This window comes from Anabas testudineus, chromosome 6 (assembly GCF_900324465.2).
Source record: "Anabas testudineus chromosome 6, fAnaTes1.2, whole genome shotgun sequence".
NCBI lineage: Eukaryota > Metazoa > Chordata > Actinopteri > Anabantiformes > Anabantidae > Anabas > Anabas testudineus.
Genome location: NC_046615.1, coordinates 18,391,073 through 18,411,491, shown reverse-complemented (window position 1 = coordinate 18,411,491; position 20,419 = coordinate 18,391,073). Strand labels below are relative to the sequence as shown.

The following is a 20,419-nucleotide window of genomic DNA, read 5'->3' as shown; positions in this document are numbered from 1 at the left end:
AGTATTTATATAATCAGTAAACTGTATCATGACTGCTCGCTTAAATCCACTAACTCTCCCTCCCTGTGATATATTCCACTGAGCCAGATAATGATGCCCTTAGGAAATCAGATTTATTGTGAATCATATGCTTTTAAACACAGCTGCTCAAATGCAGTGTTACTCAATGAGTCCAAATGTGAGAGTATTTTCTTTGAGGGGTTTATTAGAAACTAATATTTATCTACTATGTAAGCTAAGTGCATCATATAAGTGAAATGTTTGTTCTCTGTTAAATGTTGAGAAAAAGAACGTACCTGTGATTATGTTTGATTTAATATTTAAGAACATCTAAAATTTATTAGAGTTTATGACAGTAATGAATCAGTGTGGCGTCCTGTCAGCCCAAATCCATTTTTTTAAATGGATAAATTTCATCGTGGGTCTTATGACTTCACAACACACACACACACACACACACACACACACACACACACACACACACACACACACACACACACACACACACTTTCCACCACGTAATGTTGTGCCATAAACACTGCGTGTGAGGGGGTCAGGTCACAGTAGACTTTTGAGGTAACGTGATACACTATCACATTGCACCTCCTGCTGTGTTTTATTGTCAGATTGGATAGCCTTTCGTGAAAGTGTGCACATGTAATTTTTATTTTGACACCGAACACGCTGTCAGTGCAGAAGCTAGTGTCCACTGGGGTTTATGTAACTTAATGTTTTATTTCTCAACTCAGTGCAGCGGTGGGTATTGAGTATGCTGACAGCCAAGGCAACAGCATGTCTTGAGTAACACTTGTCTTCATACAACATCACAAGTCCTGTCCATTTAGAAATGGAATAATTGAGAAACATGCATGTTTCCTCTATGAGTGTACAAGATGACCCTAAGAGTTTTGAAAATGAGCATGTTTGATGCCTCTTTGAGTAACAATTTCTGAAGAAGACCCAGGATGCATTTTCTTTAAACATGATCTACGTGCAGTTAATGTTCTAATCATTTCCTGGTTTCTAATCTCTGTGGGGTTAGTGGGATATAATATGTGTGAGCAAATATATTAGCCACTACTCATAAAGAGAAAATTCTCTTGATATTGCATGTAATAGCTCATATACAAAAAATCATGCATATTTTTATTTTTTAACTAAGACAGGTGAGAACACTTCTCTGAAAATATGAACATATACATTACAAACTTGATCTGCTGACAAAGGTGATAATTATATGATCCAAAACTCAAAGAACAGCTGAGATTGTTTACTTGGCGGTTGCTTCTTAGGTCAAGATTGAACTTCGAACCTCTAATCACTTGTATACTTCACTCGACAGTCAATTATTTAGCAAATCTGCCGGCTGTCTCTATAACATGTAATAATAACATAAAATGTACTCTTTCAAAAAGAGCTATTGTTTTCTTTCATATGCATGACAATCTATAAGCAAACTCTTGAAACTAGTTGTGTGATCCATCAGCTCCAAAACAGCTATTGATATTATTATCATTATCATTATTATGCAGTGTAGTGCATAGGTCTAAACTTTGTAGACACTGATTTGGACCTTCAACTCTAAAAATAGCAGACAAAATGTGCCATGTTCTGTACATATAAATGTCACTAACCCTGCCGTGATAAGGTAAATTACCTGATAACCGTAAGCTATCATATGGCTCATCTGTCACTGACTAATACTAAAGTCCAATGTCAATCACTTCCCTGGCCTGTACTTTGGTCAATCTCCATAACGATAAAAAGGGTGCCGGCCAGCATATCAGCTCTGAGTGATAAGGGTTCACTTGAGTGTTTACACTGCAGGCATGGCTGAGCTCATAGGGTTCACTCCTCAAACAAATGGACAGGCAGAGCGGGCGGGACAGCCCCATCAGCCCATATTCCTGCTTTAAGACCACTGTTATGCCCCTAAGACCCTACGTCTTACAGGCCGGTCAGCACTCAGACCACAGGATCGGTGGATTAAACATTAACCTGTGTCTGCTCTCTCTCACACACACAAACACACGCACACTGAATGATCATAGACGCTCCTGGGAAGAGCTAGATGTCATGTTGTCAGTGATTAAATTTGCATGAAGAAGTATTTTGGATAAGGAAGGTAGAGGCGGAGAGTTTTGTTTACTCTTTTTACCGACAGTAGTTTACAGATTGGTAGCAATATGGGTTTTATTCTAACAGACAAATAGAGTAGTGTGTGAGCATTTTATCTCTCTTCTGCCAAGGTACGTTGTTGTCTTGGAAGTACTACAGTGTTTTTTGTGTGCGTTTGGTAATTACACTCTTTGCTGTTTGTTGTCCTGATCTTTGTTGGCAGAAAGCTTTATTTGATGCCTCACAATATCCATGTCATGGAGATTGAGTGCCTAAACCCTCTCAGCAATCAGCTGTGGCCAGATACCCATCGTGTGGATACTATATATATGTCACAGGATTACAGAACATGATCCTCTTTAAGTACACGTCTTCTTGTTGATGGATATTCTTACTGAATCTGTCAGACCAGCAGTGCTAGTTATGTAGAGTCGCAGGTGGCTATTTAAACTAACTTCATGCCCATATTCTACAGTATGTCCTGTCCTCTTAGCAGAGCAGAAGGCTGTCTTTATACCTGCTTATGTTCAGAGCATGTTTTTCTGCCTCAGCTACTCACTAGTTGCTTCGTGGCTTCTGTCTAGTGTGGGTCTGGGTTGCAGTTGATGAGCGTAAAATGGGGGCTGGGTGACCATCCTATGCAGAATCCACGGGATCCTATGGATTATTTATGCTCCATTCGCACATCTGGCCTTGTGATCTGTTGTACATACTTGCTAATACACATTTAACCTATTTTTCCATCAAACCATAATGACATTTGTTGATTTCACGAGAGATATTCACATACTCACCGGCTGCGCTGTGCCACTGATTTTAAAGCCTGATCCATGTGTCGGCATTGCCATGGCATCGTCATGGCGACCTTGGTGGTTCTTGGTTAGCGGTCTTTTGTCAGTGTGAACCCCCCATCCCCTCTCTTTGGACCCTAATCCCAACACTAACTCACGCATGTATGACCTTGCTCATCTTCCACTCAGTGTGCACTGCCCTCAGCAGGCTTGGTTGAGTGAGCACAAGAGAGGTCTTGACCTGTAGGACAAAGGCTTGCTGTTCCTTGTTAGAACTGCTGTTTTCTTTCTCTCTCTGCCTCTTTTGCTCACTGTGTCTTGCACTACGCTGATAAAGAGCCTGTAATGCAGCTTAGCTGACATCCCTCTCCACACTCTTTCTCAGTGTCGTTCTGTCTCAGTCCAGTAGACCTCTGCAGCTAAGCAGCCTTGTGTGTTTACATTCTCCTGTGTTAGGTTGGTGCCAACACAAGGTTAGGTCCACTACTTCATAGATGCCTATATGGGGGGCATGAGTTGTTACGCAGTTACGCATGAGTACCATAAGCTTGGGTCGTGTGTGTGTGTGTGTGTGTGTGAATATATGTATATATACACATACACATACAGTGGAAAAAGTAAGTGAGCCAGCATTAATTTGTTATAAAATGTGATCTAAAATAATGACACAAACAACTTTGATCTTTGACGTCCTTATTGAGAATATATATATATATATATATATATATATATATATATATATATATGTATATAAATATATATATGGTGAAGTGAGTGTGTGAAACAGAGAGTCCTCTAAAGGAAGACCTGAGGGTCAGGAGCTAGCAGCTGAATACTAAAGAGTCTTGCTTTATCCTAGCAGAGCTAACACTGCCTCCATGCAGAATTGCAAGTATATTGTAGAGCAGCTCAGTAAATCTTCCTGCTCACATGCCGCGTTTCTTTTCATGTGTGGTAACGTTTTTAGTGGGTGGGAATCTGTTTCTGAGTCTCTCCTTTTAGTTCATTCAGTTTACAATGTGATTTTGAACTGACGGCTGATTGGTTCATTAAAAACTGCTCCTTGCAAACTTCTCCATGTTCATCACTTGCTGTATCCGCTTCTTCATTTCTTGAAATGTCTTAAATAAACATTCAGGTAATGACAGTATTACCTGAATTCCTAAGCTCTATGCGTCAGAACATGCGTACCAAGTTCCTTGTAAAAAACAATTCAAAAGCTTAAGTGTGCTAACACATTTCTTTTCAGTATAGGAGTGACAAGAATGATTGTTGACTTTTTATTGTTAACAAGGTAGCTCGATACTGAGCCACAAACAACAGTGACGTCACCTTACTCACAATATGTACATATGTCATTAGCTCGCTGCTCATCCTTATCCACATCCATTGTTGGACTTTGAGATACATCTTGTTGTCTTGCTGTTGTTGTTATTGTACTGTTTACTTCATTCTTATCACTCATACGGCCTTCTTTCCCACTCATTTAAAGGATTACAAAGTCAATGAAACAAAGCTGATTGTATTATTGTTAACAGTCACAAAACACACTCGGCAGAAGCTGAAGTTTACAATATTTGCCTCCTGCACTCAAGGTGAAAATACATGCAAAATATCTGCACCATACTTTCCCTAACTGCTTCAGGGAACGGTCATTCATGTCTGTCATTAGAGGGACTGTAGTTTAAGTACACTCATAGAGTTCACCGAGTGCAGAAACGTTTTGAGCATGTTGTCAGTCCACATTTTAAAATAGCCTACAGTTACATTACACACTACGGGGTAAAGTTTAGGTTAAACTGAAGGCAGTCACGTGTATGCTGTGGAATGACAACCAGCAGTGGCTATGTAATTGCCATATGACCACCGTCACCCTACTTCCATCCCCCATTTCCCCCTCCTTTGAGGTTCTTAGTGGGGCCTGTTGGAAAGCAGGGCTTACTGGAGAGTGACCCAGTTTACATGCGGATGTATGAAGTTTGAGTATGCCGTGTAAGGTCTATTCTGCTTGGAAATCTTAAGCCAAGCCAATGAGGCAAGCCCCCATCTGACTATGTTTCATAGCACATCCTAGGTCCCTGTGCACTTCAGCAAAACCTCAGCCTTCTACTGTTGAAGCCAGTCTGTCAAACCCAGACCCAGCTGTCCTATCGCAGATCAATCTAAGCCAGCCCATTGACCTACATTTATCCCTCCACATGTCTCTCTCTGTCCCCTGTCTTACTCTTTCTGCAGCACTATGAGGTTTGTAAGGATATGGTTACTGTATTTGGAGCGCTTGGCGTAGAAGGGTGTGTGTTGTGACATACGATATTCCATGTCCTTTATTTTTTCATTGCCCGCTGACCCCCTAGCACTATCCATCACTTGTTTGTGTGAAAGCCCACATGCTACATCAGCACTACCCATTAGACCTAAATGCATTAGACAGTACTGTGTTTTAATCTTGCGTACTGTAAGATAATACAGTATTACTGCGAGTCTACCGCTTAAATCTGATCTATATTAACAGTTATTGAATTTCCTTACAGTTATTGAATTTAATCTCCTAACTCTTATTGTAATGCCACCAGCAAAATCACATTTATCTAGTAAAATATTCCAACGTCTACTCTGGATTGGCAAAATAATTGATGCAGAATTTTTCTCAAGTGTCAAAGGTTAAGGTTGACATTGGTAGTTTTGTATAAAATGTTGCAACAATTATGAGATGAAGTGCCAGCACATTTTTTAAAGACACTTGACCCTTCTCATTATGAATCTTAATATTTTTGTTGATCCTGTGACTTTAGAGCCTTTAAATACAGCCTCACATCTCTGCTACCATGGATGTAGATTATAGTCTCTAGAAATTAAGACAGAGGTGACCTTAGAAATAAATTATCTTGGCTTCCTCTGTTTGCCTGCCTGAATTATCATATGACCTCTTTGTCCTCTCTCTTATTTCTGTCTGTCCTCTGCCGTTCCTGTGTCTCCAGTCTGATGATTGAAAGTGCCAGCAGCCCGTTCCTCCACCACGATGGTCGACATGGAGAGCCACTACCATCCCCCTTCTCCTGTGGGGGACTCGGTGATGGGCAGTCCCCTTTGCGGTGATGGTGACTTCATGGGTGACATGGAGGAGCTCCAGGACATATCTCAGTCCATTGACAATGATCCCATCAGCTCCTTTGATGTCCCTGAGTACCAGTCCTCCAGCAATGGCTCAGAAGGTTCCACCGTCCTAGGTAAAAAGGTCTTGTTGTGATTGAATCGAATTATCTCATTAGTTCATTCATAATATGGTGAGATGGCAGTATGGGGTTTGCTCACAAACTCATTTTGTTTCAACATGTTCCAAGCAGCTCAGTGTAATCTTGTTGTTGTTGTTGTTGTCATAGCAGGGATACTTTATTTTAGTTCATTAACCCTTAATTTGCTTCAACTACAGAGAGGACATGCACTTTGGCTCTTTTAGCCTCTTTTCTTAACCTGCACAAAGTCTCAGCTACAGTGCTTTGACAGATTATCTGACTGACCCACTAGTTCTTTGATTAGATTGCCCTTCTCTGTGTTATTTCTTCGTCTCTGTATTTCCTTATTTTTATTTCTGTGTCCTCCGCTAGCTCTTCGTCCTTGCCCCATATCCAGTGAGGAATTCACACATTCCTCAGCTGCTATGCACCACCTCTCAGGAAACATCCACTTTGCTGCTGTGTGTGCTCCTGAATAGAAGTCACATGGACATGTGGGAAATGTATTGTACTGCCAAAATTGTGCATTAAGCGAAGAAGCAATGAATAGTGACAGAAACTAAACTTTAATGGAATAATAGAGGGTGGAAGTGAAAAGAAAGGAGGGAAAATGAGAAATGCTAACAATGATATACAGAAACATAAGAAACAGTGACCTGTGAAAAGAACTCGCACAGTTAAAATGTGCACTTGAGACAGACGGCAAAAAGGGAAATAGAAAGAAGAGATCACACAGAGAACAAGGGGAGTTTTCTGGGTGTTTTTTTTTTTCTACACAGGTGATCGGGGTAATTGTAGTCTATATTTATGTAATTAATCTAAACTTTGCAAGAATTGTCCTTTGTGTTGAGGGTATAAATGCTCTTATTCCCTCTATCATTTTCAGAGAACCACCCACCCTGTCGTTTGCCCTTCATAATATCTGAATTAATACTTGATTTTTCAGACTTCTAGTAATTCAAGAAGTAAAGTATAATTTCCATAACAGAGCACAGCTCCAGATCTGTTGCCAAAACTGCTTATCCCTGTTCTGGCATCTTGACCGACTCATGTGGCTTGACTTAGAGCCACTGTTTTGCACCATTTCTTACGTGCTATTTGTGTACCAAGCTAGTTCCACCAAGCATGTTCCCCTTGCAAGGTGGAAATAGGAAACTGTTGGCAGTCCATGATAAACCACATGACCATTCTTCCATAAGGAAAATCAGTAATACTACTCCAACACTAATAGTGCACCACAGACAGCATGATCATTTTGCTGAAAAAACAAGCACAGTGATGAAACAGGCTTCTGGCGATGTGGTTGTTGTTGTTGTTGGGGCAAAGGGGTCAAACAGCACTTAAATTCCACTCAGTTCTTTGCTGCTGGGACATGAGACTTCACAGTAAAGACACATTCAAAAAGACAGATATGGACGCAATGGTTAGGCACCTTGCAAATTACACAGCTGAGGCAAAAGATTAAAAACAGTAAAACTCAAATCCTTCACAGTTTCTCTGTTCTGCAACTCCGGCTACTGAGTAATGTGTTTGTGATTTTCAACACTTACAGTATAGTGTAGTGGAATACATACCTAAACATATGCTTATGCTTTGTAGATGCCCTCACACCAGCATCCAGCCCCTCATCGGTTGTATATGGGGTGGCAGCGAGCCAGGAGGACTTCTCATCTTCCACCTCATCACTCAGTTTGGAGTGTCGAGTATGTGCTGACCGCGCTTCAGGCTACCACTACGGAGTCCACGCGTGTGAGGGCTGCAAGGTGAGATAAAGACTACACATGTTAATTGTAAAGCCAATGTTATTAGATTTTATATTAGATGGTGGAGAGTTCTAGCGCAATGCAAAGATGAATGACTTAGCAGTTAGAACAACAGTTGTTGAAGGACACCATCATTAAAAGTCACCCATAGGCACATACAAGCCAGGAATCACAAACAGCCTTCTCAATAAACATTAACTGATTTCAAGACAATAAATCACAATTGCAATCATAACACTTTCACAAGAAAGTAGGACATACTACCCAGAAATCCAGAGGCAGTGTGTCGTGTGACAAGTGATAACTCCAATAAATATCAGAATAACCAGGCTCGTCCTTCACACGTGGTCTCTCAGTAATCTTTCAGTTAATTGTTTACCAGTCATGTTGAAGAACAACCCAAGGCTGTTTGTTAAGAGACACCAAAGGACAAAGATAGTACAACTTAATGTGTTTCTTCATGTCTTTTGAGCCTATGTTGATGTGTCAGTACTCAGATTTTTTTTGATAGATTTTCCATATTGAACTGAAGGGGAAAGTAGCTACTGAAGCGACAGACTGTTTCCCCTGAGTCCAGCTAAATGTATCTGCCAAGAAGGCAGTGACAGTATGAATGTCAGGAAGTGTCTTCATCATGTCAACGTGCTGTTACATAAACATTCACACCAGAGCAGTAGTTCAAGTGTAAGTATTAGCAGTATTAGCATAGTGATGCTTCTACTTTGATGCCACTGGGCATCCACAAGTCCACTACTGTACGTCATTAGTTCAAAGTGTGCATTTTAAATTCTGAATGGGACCTACACAGGCTAAAACCGACTAGGAGGAATGCATTTAACATCCATCTCTTAGAAGAGTCCTAGACCTTTCCAGAAGGTAGTGGTGAAGCCCGTGCTTGCAACAGTATTCATCAGAAGGTTTTTCCCATTTCAATTCCACCATCTTTTTTTCGCATATTTGGGGGACAGGGTGTCCTTTGCAGCCCTTAATGTTTCATAATCCACTGCACTGATAACTGTTTTGTTACTATGGAGCATTCAGGGAGTTGCTGTCAACTCCTAAAATTGGAATATATCCAAATGTATACAGAGGCAAACACACACACAGACACAGACACAGACACACAAATCAGCTTCATCAGTAATATACTGGTATACATATAGTGTAGTGGAGGAGGCTGACCTGTAAATACACTGATCCTTTACGACCGTGAACACAAGCAGTGTTGGCATGAAGCCCATTTGTCTGAACTCGACTTATGTCCTGGCACCATGCCACCTTCTTTATGTGTTTTTATGTGTGTGTACACGTGTCTCATTGGGGGTTAGTGGGTGAGAGTCAGTCAGGTATGTCTGAGTTATTTAACATGTACTCACGTGGTTGTAGCATGTTTGTGTAAGCCTGTGTAATCTTGTATTGTATGACCATTTGTGTGGGTTTGTAATTTGTCACTCAGGGCGACAGTTTCAGATAAAATTGCAGTCAGCTATTATGCTAAATATGCTATTATTAATTCCCCAGGTCATTCTCCACCCTCTAGCCAACTGCAAACATGCCAAGTTTAAGTGTTTCGTTTTGTCACGGTGGTGAAACTATGAAAACTTTCGATATTGACTTCAAAAGCTCTATTCATATCTGAAATGTCCAATGGCTCCTTTCATCTGCAACTTCAGTTTATATTAACCTCTGTGTCCATGTGTTTTATATATAAATGTTTGTCTTGTTGCTTTATTAATTTGGTCTAAGATGTTCATCACTAAAAATTAAACTATAATAAAACATTTTACTTAATGTGAGAAAAATTCTTTCTCCTCATTTCTTAATGTTGTTTCGTTCCTCCAGGGCTTTTTTCGGCGGACCATTCGTCTGAAGCTGGAGTATGACAAGTGTGAGCGTCGCTGCAAAATCCAAAAGAAGAACCGCAACAAGTGCCAATACTGCCGCTTCCAAAAGTGCCTGTTAGTGGGCATGTCCCACAACGGTGAGTGCTGCACTGCAGGTCTGGGCACTGCTTCAAGCTCACCAGCACACGCACAACACTGCTCTACCACAGTCATGATGCCAGGAAGGATCGGACTGGCACGTACACACATAATTAGCAGAAATAGCAATCCTACACCCCAGTTGGGTGTTGGGCTGCATGTTGTGGCAAGACACAGACTGAGGAGAAGTCCAGGTTAGTTTTTTTTTTCTCCAAAACTGACCAGTTATAGCACATGGTCTGTGTGTAGACTACTGGAGTCATATTGCATTGCAGTGGCTGAACCCACTTGACCTTTCTGTTGCGTATACTACATGTGAACAGGAAGGGAAGTCACTTGACTCTGTGCCTCTGCCCACCTGATTACATGCTTTCTGACCTCCAACAAACCAATGGAGGACGCTTAGTCTGCTTTACTGTACAGGTGGACCTACAAGCTATTTTAAGAGTCAAAACTAATTATTATTACTGCTAATCACTCACATTATTCCAGTCATTGCCAGAGAATGCATGAAGATCAGATTCAGTGATGTAATCTTTCTTAAAGTTTTATTTATTTTGACACTAAAAGAAAGCATCAACCTCTTACTGCAATAATTTCTACTCCTCTCACAGCATTCAAATTAAGAATACAGCTGTGAAATTGAAAGATGGTCAGTAAAAGAAGTTTTACGTCCTGTTATGATAATCACGTTAAGCAACAAAATACATCTTAACACTTTTATCAGAATACTGTTTTTATAAATACGAAACAACCTTTATTCCTTTGAATTGCAGATTTTATAGCTTAAATTAACTTTTCCACCTCTGATAAATTCCCAGAACAAACTTTTGCAGTTTTTTTTGTTTGTTTTTGTTTTTGTTTGTGTAGCTATTTGTTCAGTCTGACATGTTCTTGGAGTCTGATACTGAAGCTCAAGGGGTTTCAAAACCCTCAAAAGTAAATCGCTTACAGAGAAAACTTTCTTTTTCTCATAAAACATTACATCAGATTTCTACTTCAGCAGTACTTCTTGTTATTTGGGATACAGGAATATTGAGGTCAAAGTATGAGATTCTAGTGAATGTTGTGTGTGCTGTGTAAACATACAACATGGCATGATGAGCATCGGCCAAGGTCAATGTCCTAATTGAAAAAAATGTTCTAACACAGATTTTGGAGATAACACGACTGTGTGGGTGTCCAGGTACTTGTTTTAACTGGTCTGCCTGTGTGTCTCTGCTAGAAATGTCAAAAAGGTCAATGTAATCAATGAGTCTATATATAGATTGTGAACATATTGGTGGCAATGAACTAAAGGCTGAACTGGGTGATTTTGTCTCATGGGGTAATCGACTTGATGGTCGTCTCAGTTTTTCCTGATGGTCATGTTGATAGTGCCTTGTTACTGTCAAGTGCACTTCCTCTTACTGTATATGCATATTAAGTTTCATGGACTTAAATGTAACTGTAGAAGGGAAGGAAAGAGATTTGAGATGCAAGTGCAGTCTGATCTTTTGCTCTAAATTTCTTCGGGAACGCTGCAGTGTTGGTTTTGTTGGTTTATCCCTTTGTTTGTAGTGTTCATTCTGTGTATTGACTTTATAGCTAAATCTCAAATAAATATATTTAAATATATCAACAAACAAAAGCATAACAGGAAATCTGTTATATAAACACTGGAATGGGAAGAGTTAAAAAGTTGTTTATACTGTATGTGATATTTACTCATTTAAATCATGATGTTTACAGTAAAACTAGCAAAGGTATGTTTGCATTCATTTCAATGGGATTCAGTAGGTTTATATATTTAACATAACAGTCAGAAGTTGACAAGGTGAAACCAGAACATAAATGAGTTTTGCTTGGTGTAACAAAACATACATTTATTGTAAAGGCTAATCATGTTTGCTAATATTTTTGGTTGTCATTTTATGCCTTTATTCGTAAGTTAACAGTAGAGAAGTTAGAAATACATTTCAAGTTTGAAATGCACTTATTACTGGAGAAATGTGTAGGACGTTTATTTTAAAAATTCAAGGGTGAAATTTAAAAAGGCATAGTTTACTATACTTTACTTATTTTTCTTAGCATTGCCAACACCTTAATAATGCAACCTAACATCATCTCAGATCATATGTACTGTGATGCGTCTATGATCTAGAGGAATGTCTGTCAGATGTGTGTATTAACTAGAATCTTCATCTGCAAATCAGCTGCTAAAACAACTGATGATTCAACTGAATGAGAGACTGTCCTCCGCCCACCTTTGTCCCCCCCCGCTCGCCACTTGAGTCACACACTTATCCCCTCACACCAGCTCTTAGGAAATGGACTTATGCTCAGCTTAACATCACTCACTTCCTCTCATCTTAATTAGACTTGGCTCTTGGCCAGGTGCCCGCTGTGGAGCTTTACCAGCTTCGGATAGTCCATCCACTTTGTGAGCAGTAATCTAATGGGCCTTTGTGCTGTCTGCAAGTTTGGTATCTCATCCCATCTTACTTCTGCATAGTGTGTCTGGATTTGTTTCAGCAGTGGGTGGTAGTTGCAAAACAGGGCATCAGATTTCCTGTTATGCTTTTATAGTCTTATAAATGCAGGCGGTTGGTGCAGATGGATGTTTGGTTCTCACAAGGAGTTATGTGTGTGCACCAGGGGTTAAAAACAGTTCATCTCTAATCTCATTAGTCCAATGAGATCAGATCATTTAAGGGATGCATCCCCTCATAGAAAAACAACTCTTGCAACGTTGAATCACTCTTCATACAACTGGTGGCCACTTTCAACACACCTCATTTGTTTGTTCATAACTTTCTATAGATTTAATGCATAAAAAGGAAAGTCAATTTGCATTTTTCATCCAACAGGCATTGATCCAACTTAGGAACCAATATTCTCCCAGGAAGCATAATACTTCTTCACTATACGTTTGATTTATATAATTATTTCAGAAGCAGACATGTTGTAATGTCTGCTTTTGCTTCCTTTTCTAAAGCGATTTTGTAATTTTCCTCAAGATGTCAGCAGCCTAAATGATTATTGTGGTTATGTAGAGTCAAGGGCTTTTACATTTTCCATAACTGTGTTTGTTCTACAGTACTCTGTGTTCTCTTATACAATAGGCCATACAATAGGACAGTGTTCTTTGGCGCTGGTACAATAAACATAATACTGATATTAATATTTCTTCAAGTACAGTTATATTAATTATACATGTTATCTGTGCCTCCATAGTCGATTATACATAATTCAAGTTTATATTTTCACAAAATGTGCCATTTCAATCTGACTTTCTGTCTGCTCTTCACAGCCATTCGTTTTGGTCGGATGCCCCAGTCGGAGAAGCTAAAGCTAAAGGCAGAGATGGTGACAGGAGAGAGAGAGGTGGAAGATCCCCAGATAGCTGACCAGAAGACTCTGGCCAGGCAGATTTATGAGGCCTACGTCAAGAATTTCAACATGAACAAGGCCAAGGCTCGAACCATTCTCACTGGCAAGACCAGCAACCCTGTACGTTGAGTAAGAGTAGTGGGTTGGTGAGTGAAATGTCTTTGAGCAAACTGCGTGTTCGTAGCTCTGTGAGTTTCCTCACAAATTAAGGTCATGTTGTCTTGCAACTTTTTATTTCGTCCCCACTGGAGTGATTTTTAATTGTACTCTGAGCATACTGAAAATTTGCAATCAAACCTCTGTCTCAATACGACCTGGCAGACACTTCCTCTGAGGTTATGTGCAGCCAGCCGCTGACAGAAATAGCTTGCTCAATCAATAGTGCAAGCCAGCACACCAGCTGGACAAGGAAATATCTGTTTCCACAGAAACAATATGAAGAGCCAGTGAATAAGCCCCTTACTTCCTCCATTGCCACCTGTTTCCCTCCGTTCCTGTGCTCTTTTCATCATCCATCCTCAACCTCACCAAAAACATCCCCTCACAGCCTGTTTCTATTTACTAGAAAAGATGGGCAGCAAAGGGGAGGTCAGAGGCTGCAGGTTTGTTATACATTCCACAGTATGTATGTAGGTGTGAAATAGTTCGAGGGGGACAGGTCAGTCCAAGTGCTCATCCAAGTTTAAACAGATCTATCCTACGCTATCTGGAGACCAAAGCTTCTAAACACAGCAGTGCCCGTTCGGGTGATTGTGAGTCTTTGGACTCTGTAGACACTGGAAAGCAATCTGTTGGAAATTGTTTGACCACCATTAATATTTAGAGTTTATTCACGGCTCACTCAACTTGTTGATACAACTGTGATTTTTTTCCCTATCAAAATCATATCACAAATGCTAATATGTTGCATAACTTGAACAGTATAAACACCAGATGCGACTGACATGTCAAGAGGTATAAAGTTTTACAACGCTCAATATACTGCTAAAAGTCTGTTGGTATAGAACGCACTCTGCTTAATAAATGTTTAAAAACGTAAATGATTAATCACCCTTGTGGAAAAAAATGTACCTACTGCAAAAAACATATTTGGATCCAAGTACTGCCTTTAACTGAGCCAAAAGATTTCAGGCAAGTTTGACTCATCACTCTCCATGTCTGGGAGGAATCCTGAGACATAATGTAACTCTGTTGGTGTTGGTTCTGATTTGATGAACAGCTAATAATCAGTTCTATGATCTGACATAACTGGTTTTGTAGGGGTATGATTCACCTTTAACAATACAAGCAGTTGTGACTGGATGTCTTTAGCCCAACTATGCCAAACAAAAGCACTCATGCTCGTGCTGCTGATGTGGTCTGCACTGCAGCTGAATGTAATTTCATGTTAAAGTTTGGTTTCTCAAACAAATATACCTATTGACTTGTATGAGGAAATTCCGCATGACATGCTTCTGAAACATACAAAGCACATACACATTTTTTTCATTTTGCAACAGCTACTCAGGTAACTTGTGGCACTATCAGTTCAGCTGCCCTGGCTCTACTTTTAGTATAAACAGTAATAATATTTCTTGATAAAGGTATGTGGCTCACAGCCCACATTGAGTCAAGGAGACTAATATTATCTTCGCGAAAAGATAAAGAGTCACACAGAGCTGGGCGATTTATACATGAAACCATTAAAGCACCAACTTCCCTCACAAGGTTATGGTAACAATAGGATAGTGATTTGGTTTTCTTTACACCTGTGGGATCATATAGCATCGGTTCAGGCTCTGCATCCTACATCATCATAGAGCTGAAATTAATATTTCACAAACAAAATAGAGATTTAATCATAATGTAAATTTACACTGACCTTGTTAAAGCATTTGTGAAATCAAACCAACTCCGTCATCAACACCTCAGACGTCATCCGATGATCATGTGCGGTGTTATAGTGACATAGAAGTAACTCAAAATGAAACGGCTCCGTGCGTGTTCCTCATACCTTCCCTTGTTACTCTAGCCCACATTTAGCACAGCATTTATGAGTCACACCTGCTGCTGTGATGTGCAGCAGCAGGTGTAGCTGGTCATCACAACCACATTTGCTGGAATCAATACTTGAACTGTGTATGAAGGTAGTTATCCCTCTTATTCTTGACACTGTGAGTTTTCCCTGGTAAGCACATTTTGCTCTGATACCATGTATTTTTTTAAGATTCATTGTGCTTATATTCCTATTGAATCAAATCTGTCCCGTTTTGGGCCACAGGGGTGCTGGAGCGGATCCCAGCTGTCACTGGGCAAAAGAGAGCTGTAAGAGTGATATCTATAATTATACTATTACAGCTGCACCTTCAAGTAGACTAATTGTCGTGGAAATATTCAAATGTCAATAAGGGCTCTGGGCTGAGCTTCTTCTTTCAGTAAAGATTATGTGTAAACACCACAGTCACCACAGTTGTTCTTGTAGAGAGGTTTTGCTGACTAAGCTTTTTCCATATTTATGCAGTGAAGTCACATCAAGTTTATTTATATTAGCCAAAATCATACACACTGAACTCATTGTGCTGCATGTCAGCTGCAAAGACATTTATAACTACCGCTTGCTCATAAAGCTCATAAGAGTGTTTATGTCTCCACAGCCTTTCGTCATCCATGACATGGAGACCCTCCATCTGGCAGAGCAGACGCTGGTGGCCAAGATGGTCAGTTCTGCAGCAGCGTTGAAGGACAGGGAGGCAGAAGTTCGGATTTTCCACTGCTGCCAGTGCACATCGGTGGAAACTGTCACAGAGCTCACAGAGTTCGCAAAGTCCGTCCCCGGCTTCTCAAGTTTGGACCTCAACGATCAGGTGACACTTTTGAAATATGGAGTGTACGAGGCCCTCTTTGCTATGCTCGCCTCCAGTATGAATAAGGACGGGCTTCTTGTAGCATATGGCTCAGGCTTCATCACCCGGGAATTCCTCAAGAGCCTGCGCCGACCGTTCAGTGATATGATGGAGCCAAAATTCCAGTTTGCCATGAAGTTTAATGCACTGGAGCTGGACGACAGTGACCTGGCTCTGTTTGTTGCCACTATCATCTGCTGTGGAGGTGAGAATGCGCAAAGAAATTGCATTGTTTATAATTAAACTATTAACGCGTTGCTACATTTATTAAATACTTTCATGCTATAAGGTATTTCAGCCTTTCTGCCACTATACTTTCAACCCCACAAGCGAGACAAACTCCGGTGTTAGGTTAGTGGTAACTTCTTTTTTCTTCCCTCCTTTGTGACTAGATCGACCAGGCCTGGTGAATGTAGCACACATCGAGCAAATGCAGGAGAGCATTGTGCAGGTGCTGCAGCTCCATCTCCTGGCCAATCACCCCGATGATGCTTTCCTCTTTCCCAAGCTGCTACAGAAACTGGCTGACCTCCGGCAGCTAGTCACTGAGCATGCAGAGCTGGTGCAGGAGATCAGAAAGACAGAGGACACCTCTCTGCACCCACTGCTGCAGGAGATCTACAAAGACATGTACTGAGGATTGTGGAGGAATAACCATGAAAGACACTCTATGAACCATCTCCTTTTTTTCAGGGACGAAGAAAAAAACGGAGTCCTCCTTAAACTAGGGTTGAACCACTTAAACTCGTCAAATTCAACAAGTTAGCTTTGCTTTCTGGTCAGCGTGAAAAGCAAGAAGCTAGAAGTTGGTGGTTCTTTTGGTTTGACACCGTGCTCGCTGACCTTCCCTGGCAGAAAAGTCATGTATGCAAAGATGTGATGTACAGCTAACTGAGCCCTTTTCTCTGACCAAACTCATGGATAAAAACACTAAATGCTAATCTGATGTTTTTGGTTATCCCTGTCATGACCTCTAACAAACCCTAAAATAAGGAAATTAAGGTTAACTTTATAGTTGCCACTCCAGCACTATGTTTAAAAGTAGATTTTTGTATTGATGTCAAAGAGCAAATAGCCATATACTGTTACGGTTAACAATACCCAAATGACCTCTGTGGCAGCAGCAACATTCAGACAATAATATATAGTTTTAAAGGAAGGCAGCCTCTGCTCATCTGGCCATCTGTAAGGGTGGTGATGGTCATTCATGCAGCAGTCTCCTCCAGCATGTCTCTTCACCTTTTCTAGCCCAAGAGACACTGTGGTGTCATTATGCTCCTTAATGTGATAATTTATTTGTACTGTAATTCTTCTAAGCCATACTTTGTAATGATCAATATCTTTCAGATACTTATTCCTCCTAACAAGACAGCATCAAGACTCAGTGTGGATGATCATCACTTATTGCTCAACCTGTACACAAACTGTACTTGCAATAATATTTTTATATTTTGGAATAAGGTAACAAGACCTTAAAGTTTATAAGAAAAGACTGAAATGACGACAGGCACAGATTCACTGTGTACATATATATATATATACATATATATATATATATATATATATATATATATATATATATATATATATATATATATATACCGCAAAGAGCAACTTAAGCACAAACACGCCTGTGATGCATTCACATGACACTATTTTATACTGGACCTCTGTTAAATGTCTTTTTCAGAAAAAAAAACGTGCAGACATTTGGTACTCCATGCTGTGTCCCAGTATTCCATTGTGTTGCCTGGTATTCAAGGGCTAACACTGAGATAAATCGCATTACTAGCTTACTACAGGCAGAGCTAAAGCGGATTTACTGGAAATTAATTCATCTGTTCCTTAAGTTCTCACTCAGTGAAGCCTCGTACCTCAACATTATGTCTAAATGACATTCTCCTAATTAGTCACATTGTGTCTCCTCTCTTTCCTCATAACCCATGCAGTTGATTACGTTTCAGGGGTCATACGCACATTTTATTTTATTTTATGATGTCAAATGAAAAACATCTAAATGGTACAGCCACATAGATTAAGCCATTATATTATGAGAAACATTTTGAATGGAAGTGTTCAAGTGAAAAAACACAAGCTGTCTTTATTCACTTATTTGATTCAATAACCAGAGAAATCCAGTCTAAAATATGGAATTGAGGACTTTACTACAAGTAGGCAACTATCTGGTGATGGTTGAAGATGAATTACATTTTCATGTGTTATCATTTAGATATCTTTGTAATCTGCAGTAACTGTAACAATCACTGTGCATCTGAACAAGGGCACTCCTGCATTTTGTCTGTCGTATTGCCTTTTGTAGAAATTCAGCTTGCTACAAAAAAGACTTGCAGTAAGGGAACATTTAAAGAAAATCGTGAAAAAAATGCATTTGTTCTAGTTTGGATAATAGGCTATGTACATTATATATGTAGACCCCAATCTGCTTAACCAGTCAGAGGTTCCTCAGAATCATCATAGATTGATTTGACATGATGATCACCAGTCTCCAGTATTGGACCTTTTTCTTAATAGTTACTTCACATTGTATTAAAGAGTGTACTGTACATAGCTGGAATCATCACATTGACTGCTCGCCCCAACTTTTAATTCTTGAGGAATACAAGGTACTAATGATGATCAACTTTTGTGTTCCTCTATTTAAAACAAACAAAAAAAACTTTTAATGCTTGAAATTTTACAGTATATATAATAAGTGTATGCTCTTTTTGCTTCAACGCTATGTAATGGTGTTTTGATTGAATTGGATCCTATTTTTATACTGAAGTATATATGTATGATTAAATCGAATCATTTATTTGAAGTGTCACAATTGAAGAGTGCACTGTAAATAGAATAATAGAAGGTAACAGGGCAACTAGTTATCAGAATATCCACACATCTGAATCTCATAGGGGACATTCCTTTTGTGAACTGCTACTTTTAGATAGAGAACCATCAACACTGCAATATGCATTTAGTTGACTGGTTGATCAACTGTACTCCATTTGCTAAATTAAGCTCTTATGATTTAAACTGAACGCATGCGTGGGCTGCACTAAGTCACAACTTTTTGTTGTGACCTTTAAATACGACGAAGACCCCATATATCACTTGAAAAGTCAAGCTACAGCTCAGCACTGGTTATATGGTTTTTATGCTCTGTTCTCAGGTTGCACACTATAAAACAAACAAAAAAAAAAAACTAAAGGAGAAATGATTATATGCATTATTATCAGAAATGCTCCATAGTTGCCTCCTCATGTTGAACAAACCAACCTGTATTTTTGGTTCACTCATCTCTATTGATTAAATAGAGAAAATGAATGCACTCATAATTTGCTATTGCATCACATGCTATTACAGCAAAGAAGATGCAGTGATGTAAATGCAGTATATATTATTTTATAATCATGTTCTTGTCATGCTTTGTCTGTCTTTTCTCTCCTCACTTGCTGCTATATTGTACTAACTCACCAAACATTTCTAATGCCATAAATAGATTACTGACCTTCCAGCTGCCTCTTTCTTATTATCTTCTCACAGAATGTCAGTCCCATATGCAAAATATATTCAACACAGGTTGGTTGTTTTTCCCCTTGCAGATTGCTGGGACTTCATCCCAGGTGCACTCTGGAAATAACCACAAGTAATCCGTGCCTTACCGTGTGTCCATGCCATAAAACACTAAGCATTCAGTGATAGTCTTGACTTGTACACACACTTTTAGAATTGCAACCTGTTGGCAAAACAGGTTCACGCAGACAGGCAATGATTTCACAGCAGACTTAGGGAAATGTCCTACGTAAACTACAGTAAGATTGAGATTCAAAAGTGCTTCAAAAGTGAACCTGCTTTAAAGAAAGGACAGACTTTTTACAAGCTAAACACAAAATAGTTGAAATACAGGAGCCATGAGGAGAAGTAGTGTAAATCTGTGATGTCTGCTCACCCTTAGGGACGTCTGTTTTCTGTTGAATTGACAAGGGACTTTTTAAACTTGTATCAGGGAAACCTAGTCTTCCTTTGTTGAACTAGCTCAGGACATAGAAAGGTACTGTTCTTCTTTCTCTCTCTTTTTATCTGTCTCACATATTCTCTCTCTGGAATAAGTGAAAAGTGCTCTGCCTTACAGCACACAAACACCAACGACAATATTGATTAATCTTCTCTTTATTTTTATTTTCTAATACTGACAGAAATACTATGTATTTATAGGGGGCAGCAGTCATAGGAATTAGATATTTGATTTTTTTTCTTCTTCTTCTTCTTCTTCTTCCT

The 20,419-nt window shown here is 39.6% G+C and overlaps 1 protein-coding gene and 1 long non-coding RNA gene across 2 annotated transcripts; one reads left to right on the top strand and one right to left on the bottom strand.

The window, feature by feature from the left end:
- Nucleotides 1-5,895: 5,895 nt before the first annotated feature.
- pparab (peroxisome proliferator-activated receptor alpha b) lies at nucleotides 5,896-16,778 on the top strand. Its single transcript, XM_026365231.1, has 6 exons — nucleotides 5,896-6,136; nucleotides 7,742-7,905; nucleotides 9,748-9,886; nucleotides 13,180-13,379; nucleotides 15,893-16,346; nucleotides 16,534-16,778. Exons 1-6 carry the CDS (start codon nucleotides 5,929-5,931, stop codon nucleotides 16,776-16,778), a joined length of 1,410 nt encoding a protein of 469 aa, XP_026221016.1. The 5' UTR covers nucleotides 5,896-5,928.
- LOC113165589 lies at nucleotides 6,047-15,882 on the bottom strand. The gene is made up of 3 exons (XR_003299121.1): nucleotides 15,121-15,882; nucleotides 7,717-7,898; nucleotides 6,047-6,132 (listed from the first exon to the last, which is right to left on the bottom strand). It is a non-coding gene; the product is annotated as an uncharacterized LOC113165589 (long non-coding RNA).
- Nucleotides 16,779-20,419: the final 3,641 nt, after the last annotated feature.

What these genes read in the sequence shown, in the direction of transcription:
- pparab (XM_026365231.1), top strand. Translation starts at nt 5,929, where the DNA reads ATGGTCGACATGGAGAGCCACTACCATCCCCCTTCTCCTGTGGGGGAC. An exon ending in AGAAGGTTCCACCGTCCTAG is followed by an intron (nt 6,137 to 7,741) that starts GTAAAAAGGTCT and finishes TATGCTTTGTAG; the next exon opens with ATGCCCTCACACCAGCATCC. An exon ending in CACTATCATCTGCTGTGGAG is followed by an intron (nt 16,347 to 16,533) that starts GTGAGAATGCGC and finishes CTTTGTGACTAG; the next exon opens with ATCGACCAGGCCTGGTGAAT.